This window comes from Oryza sativa, chromosome 7 (genome assembly GCF_034140825.1).
Source record: "Oryza sativa Japonica Group chromosome 7, ASM3414082v1".
NCBI classification, from domain to species: domain Eukaryota; kingdom Viridiplantae; phylum Streptophyta; class Magnoliopsida; order Poales; family Poaceae; genus Oryza; species Oryza sativa.
Genome location: NC_089041.1, coordinates 20,191,541 through 20,209,577, shown reverse-complemented (window position 1 = coordinate 20,209,577; position 18,037 = coordinate 20,191,541). Strand labels below are relative to the sequence as shown.

The window sequence follows — 18,037 nt, the reverse complement described above, 5'->3', positions numbered from 1 at the left end:
CTAGCATCAATCTAATACTCATTTCTTAAGCTATGTCCTACTAGTATCAAACAAACAAGAATTATTCGAAGCTCACCCACCTACATATGCAGTGGCATTCCGCCTAAGTAGAACAAGAATTGTCGCAACAATTCAGTTTTTTCTTACTAAATGGAAAAAAATGTAATCTTTATTGCTTAGAAAACACGTTCACATTATCGTCATGTACTACCGTTCTTTGATGTGGTTATAATTATCATCGAACACTTGTCAGAGTTGAGAAAAATACAGCTCGTTCTAGCCAATTCAGTGACGTAGAAAAAATGAAATATGAAAAAAATAATAATCTAGAGATCATAAATATATCGGAACATATTAAATTGAATTGAAATGCATAATTGTTAGGACCCTGTACGGTCGCACGTGCTTAGGGATGGCCTTGCTTGTTCTAATGCGGCGAGGCCACACTTTCTTTACTCCGTGGGTCTATATATCATACGCTCATTCTCTAATCAAACATTACCTCACTTGGAGTAGCATTTTGTGTATCGTGTCACACTTGGTAAGTTATTGCTTAGAAAACATGTTCACATTATCGCCGTGGACTATAGTTCTTTGTTGTGGTTATAGTTACCATCGAACACTTGTTAGGGTTGAGAAAAATACAACAAGTAATTTAGTGAAGTAGAAAAGGTGAAATATAAAAAAAATAAAAGGAATCTAAAGATCATAAATATATCGGAACATATTAAATTAAATTAAATGCATAATTTCGCTTGCTTGTCTTAATATGGCAAGTCACACTTTCTTACTCCATGGATCTATGTGTCATACGCTCATTCTCTAATCAAACATTATTACATCACTTGGAGTAACATTTTGTGTGTCATGTCACACTTGGTAAGTTGAGTTGTGACGAGGTAAGGCAAGAAGCCAAGAACCAACAGGCCCTAGATTTCTTGGGGTAGGCCAACCTGGTTTTGGGCCCAAACCAACGTTCCGACTTCCGACAAGGTTGGGCTGGGCTGGTTCTGCTACCCCAACATGGGCCTAGAAAGTTCCGCCACCTTCTCTGGCTCGAGCCGGCGAGCTAGTGCGCAGCCTTGTGCCGGCCTCCCGGCGGCGGCGCCGGCGGCGCCGACGGCGTGCCGGCTGACAGCTCCACTTCCTGCATCCCGGCATGCCGCCTACACTTGCAAACCGCTTCAGCAGCAGCAGCAGCAGCAGCAGTCAGGTACTTCACTATCTCTCTCTGGTGTGTTGGATTCTTGATTTCTACTGGCTTGCAATTGGTTGGTGAAATCAAACGTTGTTTGATTTGTTAATTGTGGGGATAAGTGAGCTGTGATGGCGCAGATGCGATAGGGAGAGTCAGGTTGCGGATTGATGAGCAGTGGTTTCACTGCTCAAAATCAGTACAACAGTGAACAACTGAACAATGGTCTCCTTGACCTAGGGATTGCTGATTTCGTTCCGTGGACAAACTATATTATTAAATCAAATCTGTATTTGTGATGTGATCTCGAAATCCATATTTCTGGAGTCTATTTTTCCGTATACTTTTTCCTTTTGTTGTTCTTGGAAGTTGACCATGATGAATTTTCAGAATATGTTATCTGACATGTCGTTTTCCTTTCCTTTTTTTTTTTTTGCCATTTTTTCAGGATCAACGTGGCCCTCAAGTTCATTATCGTGTGTCCTCCTGATAATGACAGATGGTGCCAAAATCGTTAAAAGAAAGTGGTTATTGCTGTATTAGGGGATGAATATTCTGCTTATGATAAATTCTAAGGTATTGTTCTGTATTGCAGGGCCATTCCATTTTCAGAAGAATTGAAGCTACAGTAATTTTGTCTTCGTGTGCACAGGTACATACATAAAACTGGAGCCAACCTTCCCTGCTACGTATGCAATCCGCTTCTATATAGTTTTTCAATTGTATAACTATTTTTCCTGGCTCATATTCTTAATAACATTAAAATAAAAAGATAGCTGTGCTGTGTACATGGCCTGTGCCAAGGCAATTACCCCTCTGTCCCACAAAAACCAAACCTAAGATGAGAGGGTACATAATCTAGTATAACAAATCTAGACACTAAGTTAAGTTTTTTGGGACGGAGGGAGTAGACCTTAAGATCGCATAGTGGGCTTCCTTGCAGAGAAAACTCTCTAGTACTTGTTGATCGAGAGTCCTGCAATCACGCAAAGAATTAAAAACTAGAATATATTGTTCAAGTGTCTCATCATTACATAGGACATGAATAGTTTCCTTAGTAATGACCAAATTGTTGTCACCAGATCTTTTCCTTTGCTTGATTCGTAAAATTTAGTGCTGCGGTATGTAAACACTCTCCAAGCACGAGCAAACAATAGTATATTTTTTCTGCCTAATACTATATCCAAAGAAATATTCTGTTCATCTCTTTCTTTTCAAGTCTATGTACTTCCCTTTTTAGATTTTTTTTTTAGGGAATTCGTTTTTCTGTATTTCATTTGAGGGAGAAATGTGATTCTTTGATTAGCATAGATGCAGAAATTCCATTGCTAGCGTAATTTCTTTTTAATTTCACAAGTTGATGTTGAATTGGCTTCCATTTATTTTCAGCAATTCACATATCTCGTGCTAAGCTGCTCCTATCATGTGGCTAGGGATGGAATTGTTTACTTATAAACTGATATTTTAAGTTATCATGAATCAAACTCAATTGCTCTGATGACGATGAAGGTTGTTAATGTAATCTTATATTCTTATACTGTGTCTTCTCATTCCCTTCCATCAGTTTGCATTCTTTGCCTTGGCCTATGCTTTGGTCACTTTTGTTCTATGACTTTTGAGAAAGTAATATATTGAGGTGGGTCACCTAGGTGTTTGAGTTTAAAAGAAAACATCAAATTTGTTGAATCATACTCCCCTATATATCATGGAGAAAGGAACAGCTCTGTTTTACCCATATATATGTATACAGATCCACAAGCTGATCGTCCAACCTGCATAGTGCATAACAACATTCCATGTCAATGGATTCATCCATGCCTTTTGCTCTGCTGCTTGCCTTGTTCATACCCATCCTCCTCCACCTTGTCACCAGGCACAAGTACTCATCTGATAATCTCCCTCCAGGTTCCCTTGGCTTCCCATTGATCGGCCAAAGCATCTCCCTACTTCGTGCCCTCCGCAGTAATACTGATTACCAGTGGTACCAGGACAGGATCAAGAAGTATGGTCCTGTGTCCAAGATGTCAGTGTTTGGCTCACCAACAGTGCTGATGGCTGGCCCTGCATCCAATCACTTTGTTTTCAGCAACCAGGACCTCATTTTCACCCAGACAAAGGCGATCAACGTCCTTATCGGGTGTTCCATAATGACACTCTCAGGTGACGAGCTAAAGCAAGTCCGCAGTGCACTGCAGGGCTATCTGAGTCCGGAGATGGTGACAAAATATGTCTGGAAGATGGATGAGGAAGTAAGGAGGCACATTGACCTGAATTGGGTTGGTCATAAGACTATCAAGGTATTAACATTGTGTTTTTTTTCCTTTTTTGGCTTAATCTTCTTTGAATTCTACATCCTTATGTATATTAAAACTACTTTCATGTTATGTATATATATGTATATGTGTGGCACTTTTGTGATTATAGGTCGCACCGTTGGCGAAGAGGCTCACCTTTAATATCATCTCCTCAGTCATGTTTGGACAAGGGGCAGCTCCTTTCAGAGAAGCCCTTGCAATAGATTTTGAGAAAGTGGTGAGGGCTGCGTTGTCGATTCCAGTGAATATACCCTTCACCAAGTTCAACAAGGGCTTGAGTGCGAGCCGGAGGATTAGGAAGTTGCTCAGGCAGATTGCTCACGAGAGGGAAGCAGCATTTCAGCAAGGCTATTGCAGTTCAGCTGATGATTTCTTTACATACATGCTTGCTTTACGCTCCGAAGGAAAACACTCTCTCACAGTGGAGGACATTGTGGACAATGCAATCTTACTCCTGATTGCCGGTTATGAGACGTCATCTGTTCTTATCACCTTCTTGATCCGACAGCTAGCCAATGAGCCGGACATCCTTGGCAAGATAACTGATGGTGAGCAACTAGTACTCTGTATTTGTATTTGGTATTCAAATCTTCTGTGCAACATTGCTATCATTTCTACTTATGCTGAACCGCAGAACAAGAGGAGATCGCTAGGAACAAAGGACCTAACAAGCCTTTGACCTGGAATGATGTTTCAAGGATGAAGTACACTTGGAAGGTGGCAATGGAGACGCTACGGACAGTTCCTGCACTTCTAGGAAGCTTCCGAACAGCTACCAAAGACATCGAGTACCGGGGCTATCACATTCCAAAAGGCTGGCAAGTATGTATATTTCTGTCGACTAATTCCGTTCTCTGCCATTGGATATCTTGACAATAGTGTGTCAGTGATACATCTATATCTGAAAACTATACCCAACTCTTGTATATTCTTTTTATTGATCCCCCACACATTTTTCTCTGCTATGCCAGATCTTCACTGCACAAATTGTCACACATTTGGACACTAATTTTTTCGACGAGCCAAGCAAGTTTGACCCTTCTAGATTTGATAACCTGTCTTCGATCCCACCCTATTGCTTTGTTCCATTTGGGGGAGGTCCAAGAATGTGCCCCGGAAACGAGTTTGCGAGGACTGAGACATCGGTAGCTATGCACTACCTAGTGAGACAGTTCAGGTGGAAATTGTGCTGCAAAGAAGGTTACAGGAAAGATGCTACTCCGATGCCTGTTCTTGGACTCCCAATTGAACTTGAGACCAGAAGTGCCCCCTGATTATGCTCATGCTTAAAATGATTCATATGTTTTTTGTGTATTAGCATGCATTTCACTTTCTCAGTTTATGCTTTAAGAGTTGGACTGTTATAGATGTAATGGTATTCAGCTTATAATTAAAAGAGGTCTACGGTTTGTGCCATTAGGTCAATCAGCCAGCTCTGGCTAGTTTATCTGGTATGCAAAGAGCCAGAGCTGGCTGATTGACCTAATGGCACATTATAGACATTTTTTAATTATAAAGGGATAATGCAAAATTACCCATTAGAAAAGGCAAGAGTAAACAAAATCGCGGCAAACAATACTACTACTTGTCTTCGCCCTGTTGAAACTGAAGTGAAAACCAATCCAATCTTTCTAATGGGGCAGTCCTACATATTACTCCAGGTTAATCTTCTTCCTTTGAGTGGGAATTCAATTAGTCCCAATTGACTAAATGGCTTCACTAAAAAGAAATATATCATTTGAATCCCCTCCTAGCATGTTCCTGTCTTCTGGAGCCTTGATAAAATTAAAATCCCCCATGATTAATCAATCAATTTTATCATCCATTTGAATATTCTTGAACCAGTTTAGAAATTCCTCTTTTTTGTTTGGAGTACATGGACCATACATATTGGTTAAAATCCAAGATTGTTCGTTAAGAAGGGAAGTGAAGGCAATAGAAATTGCAAAATCATTGTTGAAAGAAAGGACACCATCAAAATGATTTATATCCCAAGCTACCAGTAAACCACCAGATGCACCTACTGATGGTAGGAATTCAAATTGTTTATATTTCTCGGGAAACAATTCCTGTGATATTATTGATCCAAAAATTCCCTTTTTTTTCTTGCACAGATGATGGAGCTACCAACTTTCATCTACTTTGTTTCTTAGAGCTTTCCATTTGCTAGGAGCATTCATTTCCCTTATATTCCAAATTCAAAATTTTCCATTGCCCATTCATGATATAACAAGATGGTAAAAGAGAACTGAAGCCGAGGCAACCAGCTGCACTGCAAGCACCCTGAGAGCAGGACCAGAGGATGTTGGTCTCGATGACATAAACGGATTTATAAAAGAAGAGCATGAATCTTGGTTACTGGAGTCAAGTAGACTCATAAGCATGAATCTCTTCTTCCTGCTCTCAGAATATTTACTAACAAGTCGGAGTCAGAATATTACAGGCTTATGAGTCTGAAAACAAGTCTGTCCAAAAATAATACTCCCTCTATCCGTTTACGTTTGACGTTGGTTAGCTCAAAGACGAAGTAACTAACATCAAACATTTGTGGAAGGAGGTAGTACATTATTTGGTAGCAATGTTCTTTTGAAAAATCTTGTTCTGGTTGCTAACATTCTTTTTATTTGGCTTCTTTTTGTTCAGGTTTTTAGTAGTCACCTCCTCATGAAGGACTCTGCAGAAATCAACACAGAGATTGCGTATCACTTTCTCATTTAACACCGGAGGAATTGCATTACAGGCCAAACAAGTGCTCTTCTTGTAGTCAAAATGTTTAAATCGGCATCTTTTTTATCTTCCTATCTTTGAAATGTAGCACAGAAGTTGTCACTAGATGCCGAGGTACACTTGATCCTGCCCTTCTATGCTCTGGAGACAAGTTGAGCTCAGGCTGAGTTTCAGTGACTTGAGTCAAAACTACAACATATTTGTCCTGTTCCTGTAACTCTTTCTCAAGCTCCAGAATGTGTTGTGGCTGTTCTTCTTCCAAGGAGAGAATTTGAGCAGTCAGAGAGGAGCATTGTGTTGGTAGTTTGAACTGAAATGGATGTGAGTCATGAAATTCCAGGTAGCAGACTGCAGAGTAACCTTGGCCCACTTAAATTCATCGGGAGAAAGGAGCACATCAGTGAAGAAATCGGGCAATTTATGTGGTATATCAACTGTTGGGCTAGAGGAACCATCTGGCCCAGTCGAAATGCTTGGCCCATAGGTTTGAACTCACATATGCCATGAAGCAAGGACATCGGTTTGTGCAGCATAGGAGTATAGGACATATGCCATGAAGCCTATCGTACTACTTCGTCCCATAATAATTGTATTTCTACCATTCAAAGTTTGTCAAAATATATATATATATTTATGATAAGATGGGACATAACAAATAAAATGTGTACCCCAACCTTCCTTTTAATTAAGTTTACATATAAAATGTGTTTCTCGACCTTTCTTTTAATCGAGTATATATATGGAATATGCGTATGCAGCGCAGTTATTAAATAAGGTTATTATCGTAAATTGTCTTTTCTACTAATCTAACTCTAATTTCCTTAAAAATACAATTATTATGGGTCAGAGGTAGTACTACTTTTCTGATAGTGGAATAATATCAGGGCTTTGCTTCTAAGAAATTACAGCCACTTATTACAGAGTCAGCTAATCAAAGAGCAAATAAAATTCAGGAATTGAAAGTGCAAAGACGAGCGCGGAGTGATACCGGAGACCAGGATATTATGGTGGGCATATGCTCTGTTTCCATGGAGAGGTAATTGGGAAAATTTTGATCTGTTTGTTCCGCTAACTTGTCGTGGTGATGAGAACATGTTGTGAGTGATGTGAAATATGATGACTCTCGACAGTTCAGACACTGGTTCAGCTAAAGTACTACTGGACCAAATTATCCCTGCAATTGTGACATATCCTGGAGAGTGGAGACCTGAACTGAATTCGATCATGGCCATACATGAAAGGGGATACCAATTCTGAAGATTACTAATCAAGCTACATTGCCATTAATTTCGACTCCTTCGTTGTTGTTGATCTCTTCATCCTCTTGTCTTGCCCGTGTTGCCAAACACTAATCACATTTGATCAAAAATGCTTGGGTGCACACTTTGGTCCTCTGATTAGTGCCTCCTCTTCGTCCTAATTAGTCACTCATATAAAATTAGAAGAGACTAGTATAAGATAAGAGGGTACTCCGGCGGTCTGGTCCATTTGCGCGAGCTGGTCAGATAGGATTTGTTAAATACTCACTTTAACTTGTATTACTATATATGAAATTATATTTTGTATATAATAGGGTTGGATATACAAACCTTATCATTTGTTTCTATATATACAATTTACAGTTGTACCATTGCGATCAATCAATACTATTATAATTTAGTGGTGCCACTGTTATGATCACTACCGTAGCAGCATTTTTGCCACGCTCACTAGTTTCTATACCAAATCACGGTTCTTGCTGTTGTCTTGCAATAGCATTGCTAGGCAACAGAGCAAAGTCCAGATAGCCTGGTCATGTACTCTCTTGGGCTGGTATGTTAAGTTGAGTACATACTGGTCCAGTAAGACGATGTTACATGAACCAGTTTATTTTTTTACCACATCTCAAATAGCTCCATCATAGGGCCAAAACTAGATGGGGATGAAATGGGATTCTGCATTTCTGAATCAGTTTTGCAAACTCTGCATGATGGAGCTACAAATCATGGATACATATCCCCTTGTTTTTTGAACAACACAATCATCCCAAATTATTCAACCTCTGACTACATGTGGGACCCCTGCACCGGCGCCCCCCGCCGGCCAGCCTTCGTGCACCGAAGACTATGCCACACCCACCAGCATCTCCTCCTTGCACTAGGGTCGCCTCCTCCACCGCCAGCCGCGCCTCTCGTGCCAAACCAGCCTCCTCCACCGAACGCGCCTCTCGCGCCAATCCGGCCTCCCTCCATCTGCCGCGCCTCTCACGCCAAGCCAGCCTCCATCTCCGCCGCCCGTGCCTCTCGCGCCGAGCCGGCCTCCGCTGCCATTGGCTGCGCCTCTCTGCGCTAAGCCGGTCTCCGACCCCTCCTCCGTACTCTCCCGCACCGGCCAGATGCAGCCGTCTACCACGCCCTCGGCTAGCCAATCGAGGCCACCATGTCACCTCCCACCACCACCACAGCCGTTGCTGCCGACGGCCACCTCGCCGCCGGCCAGCCGCAGCCCCATCACCTCGTCCAGCCGCTACCGCAAACGTCGCCACAAGCTCCACGTCGCTGCCTCCGCCGCGAGAGCCCCAATGCCACAGCAGCCGACAGCCGCCAATGCCGTCGACCAGCCACAGTGTTGTCGCCGCCGACAAGCCGTTGTTGCCACCATCGCCATGAACTCCGCGTCGTTGCCACAGTCGCCGTTGCCCCGTGCTCCCGCGCCGTTGCCGCCGCCGACATCGCCGCGAGCTCCGCGGTGCCGCCACCGCCGCGAGCTTGCCACGCACCGGATCCGCCCTCGGGGGGGCGGAGGGGGGGCGGATCCGCCTCTGCCCGCCATCACCATCCTCACCGGCCTCTGGGCAACGGCCTCTCTGCCATCGCCCCGCTTCAACCGCCGCCTGGCGACGCTCGGCCTCACCCGCGCCCGGCCACACAACCGTCGCTGCCACCGCCTCTTCCCCGCCGCTAGCACGCACGCTTCCCCGCCGCCCGCCGCCGCCCCGCGTCAGCCCCACCAGATCCGGCCAAAACGACGCGGATCTGGGCGGGGGTTTCCGCCGCCGCCGGCCCTATCCGCCGCCACCACACAACGCCAGACACCGCCGCCACCACTCCGCCCCGCCGCCAAGCGCCGCCCCGCTGGATCCGGCCGGGCGGGCGCGGATCCGGACGGTTGCCACCATCGCCGACCGGCCAGCTCCCCGGGCCGCCCGAGCACATGCTGGGCGAAGCCTTGCCGCCGTCGTCCCCGCGGCCGCGCGGCTTTGCCGGCGCCCGCTCAGGCAGCGGTGAGGCAGAGAAGGATTAGAGACATTGTCTGAAATCTGAATCAGTTGTGTGTACTCTGCATAATGCAAATGGAGTTTATCCAATCATGGATACAAAAAATCACCCAAATTTAGCAAAACTTCGGAATCATCATCATCCCATTCCATGCAATATCAAGAACTCTATCCTATTATGTAAAATGCAATGTCATGAACGAATTTAATTCAGGGTTTGATGAAGTAATTTCTGTCAGTGTTCACTAATTTAATTCTGTTGCAAATCTTCCAACTTACCCATGACCCATCAGGTCATCACGGTTCTTGCTGTTGTCTTGCAGTGGCATAGCTAGGCAACAGAACAGAGTGAAAATCGCTGGGTCATATTGAGCATTTTTCAGTCAAACCCAGCCCAACTTTACAAACAAGCCGAGAGGATGTTAGAAATTTGGCATGCCAGACAAATACAAGACAAGATTAATTACTGTTCACCCAAGTTTGCACACACAAAAAAATGGCAATTCAAGAAGTATAGAACTAGGTTTCCCTAAGCTGACCTACTCATATTTGGGATGCAAAACTGATGAAAAATCGAAACATGATGCTCTATTGCTCTCAACTCTCAAGTGAAAGAATAGAAGAGTAACAAGTTAGGATGCATTGTGCGTGGAGCCGTGGATGATACATTTTCTGAACCAGTTTTCTATGCTCTGCATAATGCAGGTGGAGATTATCCCCAATCAGATCAATCATCCAAATTAGTTCCTAGGAGAGGACTAGAACAATCAGAGATTCAGAGAAGCAGTGGCACTTCAAAGGAAATTAGGAACAAGAACGGAATCATCTCAAGGATTAGACTTCGAGAACACAAAATGGCCTGCTCCTACTTCAAACCTGATGTTCTTGATGCGTCGACGCTACTTGCTAGCTTCTTCTTCTCCTCGAGGAACTCGACGAGGCCCGCGAGCGCGGCGTCGGCGTCCTCGCTGCGCAGCAGCATCTCCGACACCTCGGCCGGCGTCGCCTCCACGCCGGCGAGCAGCTCCCGTATCTCCGGGAACAGCGGGTGGTCGCCGACGAGGAAGTAGTTGTGTGCGAGCGTCTTGAACGCGTCCCCGCCGCAGTAGCCCATGTAGATGTGCATGTCCATCCTCCCCGGCCGGAGCAGCGCCGCGTCGAGGCGATCCTTGTAGTTGGTGGTGAACACGATGACGCGCTCCTCGCCGCTCGTCGACCACAGCCCGTCGATGAAGTTGAGCAGCCCGGACAATGTCAGGCTCTGCTGCTCAAGATGAAATCACAACGAGTCAAGGGCAAAATCAAGAATCAGGAATCGAGAAATCAAGATTCAGATATGGCGTACCTTCTCTGAAAAATCGTCTCTCCAGTTGCCCTCATCCTCCTCGTAGTACTCGTCCTCGTCGTAGTCGCCGCCACCGTCGCCGTAGCAGACCGCCGGTGGCGTCTTGCGATCTTTGCCATCCTCCCTCGACCTCGCGCTGAAGCAGCAATCGATGTTCTCGATGACGAGGATGGTGCGGTTGGGCATGCCAATGAGCAGCCTCTGCAGAGCCGAGTTGCTGTGCACCTCGGAGAGGTCGAGGTCGTAGAGGTTGAAGCGGAGTTGGTTGGCCATGGCGGCGACGAGGCTGGACTTGCCGGTGCCGGGCGGGCCGTGGAGGAGGTACCCGCGCTTCCACGCCTTGCCGATGCGGCGGTAGTACTCCTTCCGCTTCAGGAAGCGGTCGAGGTCGGCGACGATGGATTGCTTGAGCTCCGGGTCCATGGCGAGGGTGTCGAACGTGGCCGGGTGGTGGTGGACGATGCCGCGCTACGAAGAGCGCTCGTTCATGAAGATCTTGAGGTCCCGGTCCCGCCGCCGCGCCTGCTCCACCTCCTCCGTGATGAAGGGCACGTACCTGCCCAGCGCCATGTCCGTGTGCTCCGCGTCGAAGCTGAGCTCCAGCGACGACTCGCTGAACCTGCCCCCGCCTTCTGCGACGACGGAAGTCCACCTGAACTCCACGCCCTCGAAGACGTCGGTCATCGAGTCGCCGGGCACCATGGACAGGGCATTCCGTCGGCCGCGCCCGTCCCCGACGCCGCCGCTGAGGCGGAACCGGCTCAAGGCCCGGGGATCGATCCTGGTGGCGAGGTAAGCGTGGGCGTCGGCGAAGCAGCCGTCGTGGCGTCCGTCTTCGTCGACGCGGCGGATGATGACGGTGCGCCGCTCCGCCGGGCGGGGGCCGAGGCGGGCGCGGACGAGCGTGGCGGCCCAGCTCACCGCCGCGCGCAGGTCGTGCGGCACGAGCTCCCTCGCCATGCCGCGCGCCAGCACGGCGTACGCGGTCACCGTGGCCGCCGTGGCCACCGCCCTCCTGTAGGTGTCCACTGCCTTGGCGAACGACGGCGACGGCGAGAGGTCCATGCCCACCACCTGTTCGACTAGAGGACTACACTACCTAGGGCGTGGGCGTGCGCGTGGCGTCGCAACAGAATAGCGTAGCGTAGAAGCCTTTTACGGTGGTGGGACCGAACCGTACAGGGGAGAGAGATATAATAGATTCCATTTATATTAGGCGATTTTTTGGTTAAGAAAAAAGAGAGAGGAAAAACAGCACTTCATTTTGGCAAGCAGATCCTAAAGGAGATACTTTACTTATTTTTAGACAATGCACAAATCTTATAATGGCTAAGGAGTGTTTGAGAGGAGGTGAAGGAGATATTAAAAAATACGTAAAACAAAGTAAGCCAGCACATTATTAATTGAGCATTGATTATTTTAAATTTTAAAAATGAAATAATATGATTTTTTAAACAACTTTTTATAGTTCTTTTTTTAAAAAAACATTGCGTTCTTAGACTTATGAAAGGTTTGTGTTGGTAATAAACTAAACTTTAGTAAGGTAAAAGTAGTAAAATTTTCAGTTATTATTCATGCTAATCATATATTGCACTTTATATTATTCAAAACACGAGAGATGGTTTTTATTCTTTAAAGAGATTGGTATGTTCTATGTTCTTCAAATTAAGTCTTCAAAGGACCTGATGAATAAGCAACAACAAAGTAACAAAATTAATAAACTAAGAACTGCAACTATTGTTCGATCAACCAGTTGGAGGTTGATTTTCAAACGCACGATAAGTGAGAAAGCTTATTAGCACATGATTAATTAAGTATTAATAATTATAAACTTGAAAATAGATTTATTTGAAATTTTCAAACAACATCTTTTTTTTTTGCAAAAAACATACCATTTAACAAATTGAAAAGTGTACTAAGGGAAAACAAAAGGTTGAAGTTTGAAGTTAAAGAATAGAACTTAGTGCTTAGGCTAAGTTTGATAAAATAAGAAAGGAGAAGATTGAGAAGATATGCAAAATGAAGTGAGCCATTAGCGTATGTCTAGTTGAGTATTAATTACTTCAAACTTGAAAAATAGGTTAATATGATTTTTAAAGCAATTTTTATATATAATTTTTTACAAACAAAAGCACACCGTTCAGCAATTTTTGTATATAAATTTTTACAAACAAAAACACACCGTTCAGCAGTTTGAAAAGCATGCACGTGAAACACGATGAACTTTCTCTCCTCTCGAATGAACGAACACAACCTTTTTAGCTACTCGGTAGCATAGAAAATATAGTATATGCATGAGATTAGTACATGATTAATTAAGTATTAAGTTTCAAAATTAGATTTATTTCATATTTTAAAGAAAAAGATTCTTATATAGAAACTATTTGCAAAATTCATACCGTTTATAAGTTTGGGAAACGTACTTACGATTAGTTAACCGAGACTACCCTAAGGATGAGTTTAATAATAATACGGTTAGAGTCATCTAATTAGTCGTTTATGGTAGACATGTTTCTCTATTTTTTAAGTTTGTAATAGTTAATGCTTAGTCATCATACACAAACCATATGCTTCGATTCTAAGGCATCAACTAGCTAAGGGCATGTTCAAAGCTCAAAGCTAAAGCCCAGCGCAGGTTCTCTCTACACTCCATGTCAGCGAAAAAACTCCTATGTACAAAGGATGGTCTCTTTAGCTGACTCTCCATTAATACAGGCTAATAAATGACTAATAAATTCATCATGTATACTAGATCAAATGTAAATTTCAGCCTTCCATACATTGTGCAAACAGTAAGCTATTATTTAAGCAAACAGTAAGCTATCATATAAAAAGACAACGAGCCACACACATATACTACTTCCTCCGTTTCACAATGCAAGTCGTTCTAATATTTCCCACATTCATATTGATATTAATGAATCTAGATATATCTAGATTCATTAATATCAATATGAATGTGGGAAATGCTAGAACGACTTACATTGTGAAACGGAGGGAATATTATTTAAGCAAACAGTAAGCTAAATTACATTATTTCGTTATATAGAGTAGTTCTACTTTTTTTCCAAAGCGCTGCCATATATGCGCAACCAAATCTTTCTTGAGTTGCATATGAGTTGGACGATCACGAATATATAAATTCCTTCGTAATACTGCAGCAAAGAATGGGTTGGGGTTGGAGGAATTGCTCACTTCCGGTGGCAGAACGATTGATGCTCCTGGGTTCTCATTCAAATCCAAAGGAATTTCAGTCATTTCCTTTTCATCTTCAACTATCATATTGTGAAGAATAACACAAGCTTCATTATGTTGATAACATCACCCCTCTGCCACATCCGGGCTGGACGACATACGATGTTAAAGCAAGACTGCAACACACCAAAGGCTCGCTCAACATCCTTCCTCTGTCCCTCTTGACGGGCTGCATATAATCTATCTTCATCTATCTGAGGAAGTTGTTGCCCACTCAGGATAAATTCCATCTGCAAGGAGGACACCTTCGCGAGGGACCCCATGCCGACGCCGCTGCATGGTCTGCCCATCAAAATCGAGAAGAGGATTTCTCCTTGATCATAAACCAAAAATAAAATAAAATAAAATAAAATGGACAGCAATGAGCAATAATGATATGAATGTTGCATAAGATTGTTCAGTACAATGACAATGTAGTCAAGAAACTTACACTTTCTTGTGGCAAATCAGCGAATTTGTCACTCAAGTATGTGGCATTTGAGATGACGCTACTCAAGTATGTAGCAGAAGCATTTTTTTCCAAACAAACATTTGGAAGCAGTATGAATTTTCGACTTGATCAACTCAAAACAAAGTAGCATCTTCATTCGTTGGAGTTACCAAAGATTGGATAACACCCAGCTGATCCGACATTGCAATATTATAGAGCTAATCAGCCTATGACTCATGCTAATCATGCTTGCTGTATGACAACTACTCCTAGTTGACAACTATAAATGGCCAGGAAAGTGTGTGTGTGTGTGTGTGTGTGTGTGTGTGTGTGTGTGTGTGTTTTGTAATTTCTCTTTTCCTTCAATCCAGTCTGTGTATCTCCCCAATTGCGAGTGAATGTCTGAAGACCTGCTAATCATACAGTCTAGGAACATTATCTGTATAAATTGCTAACTATGCATCCGATTGGCATACAAAATAGAACAATAATACCATACCGGAATGCCAAAAATTAAACCCAGTTGACATCCTAAAAGAGCAGGTTCAGAACTCCTACACTAATTCAGAAAAGCTCTATGTGACTCCTACACTAACAGATAAACATAAGGTAAAAAAAAAATATTGTGTAAGACCAAAAACAAAGGATGGACATCATGCAACCTGACTAGATTCTTCAGTTTGATACAGCTTCAAACTAAATCAATTTCTAGTATTTGTACATACCCCCAATCTTAATGAAATTTGGTCGGCCTTTCTTTCGGCCAACCCGACAAAAGAAAAATAAATCAATTTCTAGTATCACTTCAGCATTTCGATTTAATCACAGGCAAGGCAGTGGTTCGTAGATTCTGCTCATTTTCTTCCCATGCCCAATGACCAAGGAGTACTGCATTTCATGGAGCATCTTCAACTGCAAACCTCCCATAGTTACCGACTAAAGAAGGAGGCCATGCCATGGTGTACGGCTGAACAAGATTGTCAAATGTCCTGCGAAACAGCCTTTCCAGTTTCATCGTTTCCAAACATAGGGACAGGAACCAACAAGGAGGTTGGGGATCATGGAACATCGGAGATGCTGCTAAATACGCGTAGCCGTCGCGGACAGCTAACACAAACACCTGTCTGGGGTTATCCACCAAATGCATCAGTACACTGCCGTCGCGCAGCGGGGCTCGAAGGACTCGTTCGAGCTCCTTGCCCAAGGGAACTACCCTGTCCATCACCCATCTCTCAGCAGCACCATCATCACCCTTGGTGTGCATCAGAACGCCGACATTCAATTGATGCGCGTAAACGATGCAGGTCGCGCCATCCTTTGTTTCGCCGACATCAAGGGAAGAACAATGTCTCAGGCACTGTGGAAGCTGAACAGCGGAGAACGCCATCGTGGCGGCGTCAAGCGAAAGCAGATACCTCCGATCCTCGTAGACCCAGTAGAGGGATCCATTGGCTTGCATGGTACCCTCATTCAGGAGCCAGCAGCCAGTGTCATCTGACCTGACAGGTTCTGGGATGTCCACCCATGGGAGAGACGACCACTCCCACTCCCCGGTGTTGTCCGATGAGCAGATGCTTGCACGCACCCTGGAGTCATCAATGGCAAGAACCACAAGGCGGAACGACTTGGGGTGCCCGTCGGAGCAGATCAGGCGAGGAGTGAGCTCAACTGTGTGATGCTGGCCGCACGCCCCATCAGAGAACTCCGCGGAGCTCAAATCGACAACAAATTCAGTGCGCCGCGTCAATGGGTTGAGCACCGCGAACAACCCATCATCCCAATTCATGAGCAGGCAGTGGCCGCCGCAGATCTCCATGACGTCCCAGCATTGCTGCTCGTCGTGGGGGCGATCTTGCAGGGAGGTGAGGAAGAAGTCGCCGCCGCGGACGGCGGCAGCCATGTCCCGGTAGCGGGGGCGGGAGGGGACGAAGGAAGGGAAGGCGGGGACGTTGGGCGCCTGCGCGGGGGCGGAGGGCGCGAAGAAGAGGCCGAGGAAGGGCGGCCCGTGGGTTGCGCGGAAGCGGGCGCGGAAGGCCGGCGACGAGGCGACCGCGCGGCGCCACGCGCGGCAGGCGAGGGCGGCGCGGACGAGCGCCGCGAGGGACGGGAGGCGGAGGAAGACGGCGAGCAGGAGATCGTCGCCGAGCGAGTGGATGGTGGTGGTGGAGCGGATGCTGGCCGAGGCTTCCGCCTTCGACCGCTTGGTCGGACGGCGGCCGTCGGCTAGGCCGGCCATTGCGAGCGGCGGAGGACTGCGTCGTCGGCTTAATTAGGCGAGCGATTGAGACCGTGGAGATGTGCAGTGCAGGTACGAGACGAAGAGGAGGAGAAATCTGTTTTCTAGTAGGGTCCCCTTCCGCTGATCTCTCTCCCCGACGATTCGCCGCTTGTTCCGTTCGCGGCGGTTCGCATGCCCACCCCCGCCGCCGCCGATTCGGAGGCATTTATGAGCTGTTTTGGTTATTGTCCTAGACTAAACCTTAAACGTGCCACAAATTCTTATGTCAGTGTTTAGTTGCGTGCCGCAGTTGAGTCAAGCCACACTTTATTAGCATATTGGCCCATACGTCATACTCTCATCTGCTAGCCAAAGTTTACCATAGTTGTAGCCACACTTTATATGGCTTGCCACAGTTATGGTAAAGTTAGCCTCCATGCAAACAGCCCCCTTAACCATTTGTCAATTTGCCACTTTTAGATACGGTATGTAAGGGGGTGTTTAGATCTAGGGGCGTAAAATTTTGACGTGTCATATCAGATATTATATAGAATGTCGCATGGGGTGTTTGAGCACTAATAGAAAAACTAATTACAGAATCCGTCAGTAAACTGCGAGACGAATTTATTAAACCTAATTAATTTATCATTAACAAATGTTTACTATAGCATCACATTGTCAAATTATGAAGCAATTAGGTTTAAAAGATTTGTCTCGCAAATTAGTCGCAATCTGTATAATTATTTTTTTAGCTTATATTTAATATTTCATATAGGTGTTTATGAGTCGTTGTCTAGCCCACATCAGCGATTTTTCTTCATTAGCAACTTAGAGAGACGGTAAATAGAGACCGTTGTACGTGCCTTACAAAAGGCAATGTTGAACGCAGCGTCCGGGGAAGAAGGTTTGGTACTTATCTGAGTTCTCTCCCAAACAAGATGATTTATTAGTGCATAATTAATTGCGTATTAAGTATTAGTTGAAAATGAATTAATATGGTTTTCTAAAGAAACTTTTCAATAAAATTGTTTCCTAAAATAACGTACTGTTATTAGCCGTTCGGAAACAAACGCGTGAAAAACGAGGGGGGTTAGGATCTAGAAAAAGAGTTCCCAACACAACCTCTATCAGGCTATCACGGTTCTTGCTATTTGTCTTGCAGTGGCATACCTTGGCAACAGAACAGAGTGAAAATTGCCGGGTCTTAATGAGTATTTTTCAGTCAAGCACAGCCAACTTTACAAATAAACCGAGTGGATGTTGGCAATTTGGCATGTCAGACCATCACAACACAAA

At 44.9% G+C, this 18,037-nt stretch overlaps 3 protein-coding genes across 9 annotated transcripts; 1 reads left to right on the top strand and 2 right to left on the bottom strand.

The window, feature by feature from the left end:
• The first annotated feature begins 1,063 nt into the window (after positions 1-1,063).
• On the top strand, positions 1,064-6,499 carry LOC4343391 (cytochrome P450 716B1). Of its 7 annotated transcripts, XM_015789979.3 has the most exons (7): positions 1,064-1,213; positions 1,644-1,697; positions 1,791-1,847; positions 3,101-3,492; positions 3,620-4,058; positions 4,145-4,332; positions 4,482-4,827. In XM_015789979.3, the coding sequence occupies exons 4-7, from the start codon at positions 3,217-3,219 to the stop codon at positions 4,782-4,784; spliced, it is 1,206 nt and encodes a 401-aa protein (XP_015645465.1). In that variant the 5' UTR covers positions 1,064-1,213; positions 1,644-1,697; positions 1,791-1,847; positions 3,101-3,216; the 3' UTR covers positions 4,785-4,827. The 7 variants fall into 7 exon arrangements, with proteins under 7 accessions (XP_015645465.1, XP_015645469.1, XP_015645466.1 ...); XM_015789983.3 differs by lacking the exons at positions 1,644-1,697; positions 4,482-4,827 and adding an exon at positions 6,154-6,499; XM_015789980.3 differs by lacking the exon at positions 1,644-1,697.
• Positions 6,500-10,062: 3,563 nt separating this feature from the next.
• LOC107277907 (AAA-ATPase At3g50940) lies at positions 10,063-11,903 on the bottom strand. Its single transcript, XM_066312700.1, is given in 2 exon segments — positions 10,063-10,760; positions 10,839-11,903. Coding segments are annotated over 2 exon segments (1,467 nt in total). The 3' UTR covers positions 10,063-10,358.
• Positions 11,904-14,990: 3,087 nt separating this feature from the next.
• Positions 14,991-16,963, bottom strand: LOC4343390 (uncharacterized). Its single transcript, XM_015790235.3, has one exon. The coding sequence runs from the start codon at positions 16,757-16,759 to the stop codon at positions 15,419-15,421; it is 1,341 nt and encodes a 446-aa protein (XP_015645721.1). The 5' UTR covers positions 16,760-16,963; the 3' UTR covers positions 14,991-15,418.
• Positions 16,964-18,037: the final 1,074 nt, after the last annotated feature.

What these genes read in the sequence shown, in the direction of transcription:
- LOC4343391 (XM_015789977.3), top strand. Translation starts at nt 2,992, where the DNA reads ATGTCAATGGATTCATCCATGCCTTTTGCTCTGCTGCTTGCCTTGTTC. An exon ending in TTGGTCATAAGACTATCAAG is followed by an intron (nt 3,493 to 3,619) that starts GTATTAACATTG and finishes TTGTGATTATAG; the next exon opens with GTCGCACCGTTGGCGAAGAG. An exon ending in CCTTGGCAAGATAACTGATG is followed by an intron (nt 4,059 to 4,144) that starts GTGAGCAACTAG and finishes GCTGAACCGCAG; the next exon opens with AACAAGAGGAGATCGCTAGG.
- LOC4343390 (XM_015790235.3), bottom strand. Translation starts at nt 16,759, where the DNA reads ATGGCCGGCCTAGCCGACGGCCGCCGTCCGACCAAGCGGTCGAAGGCG.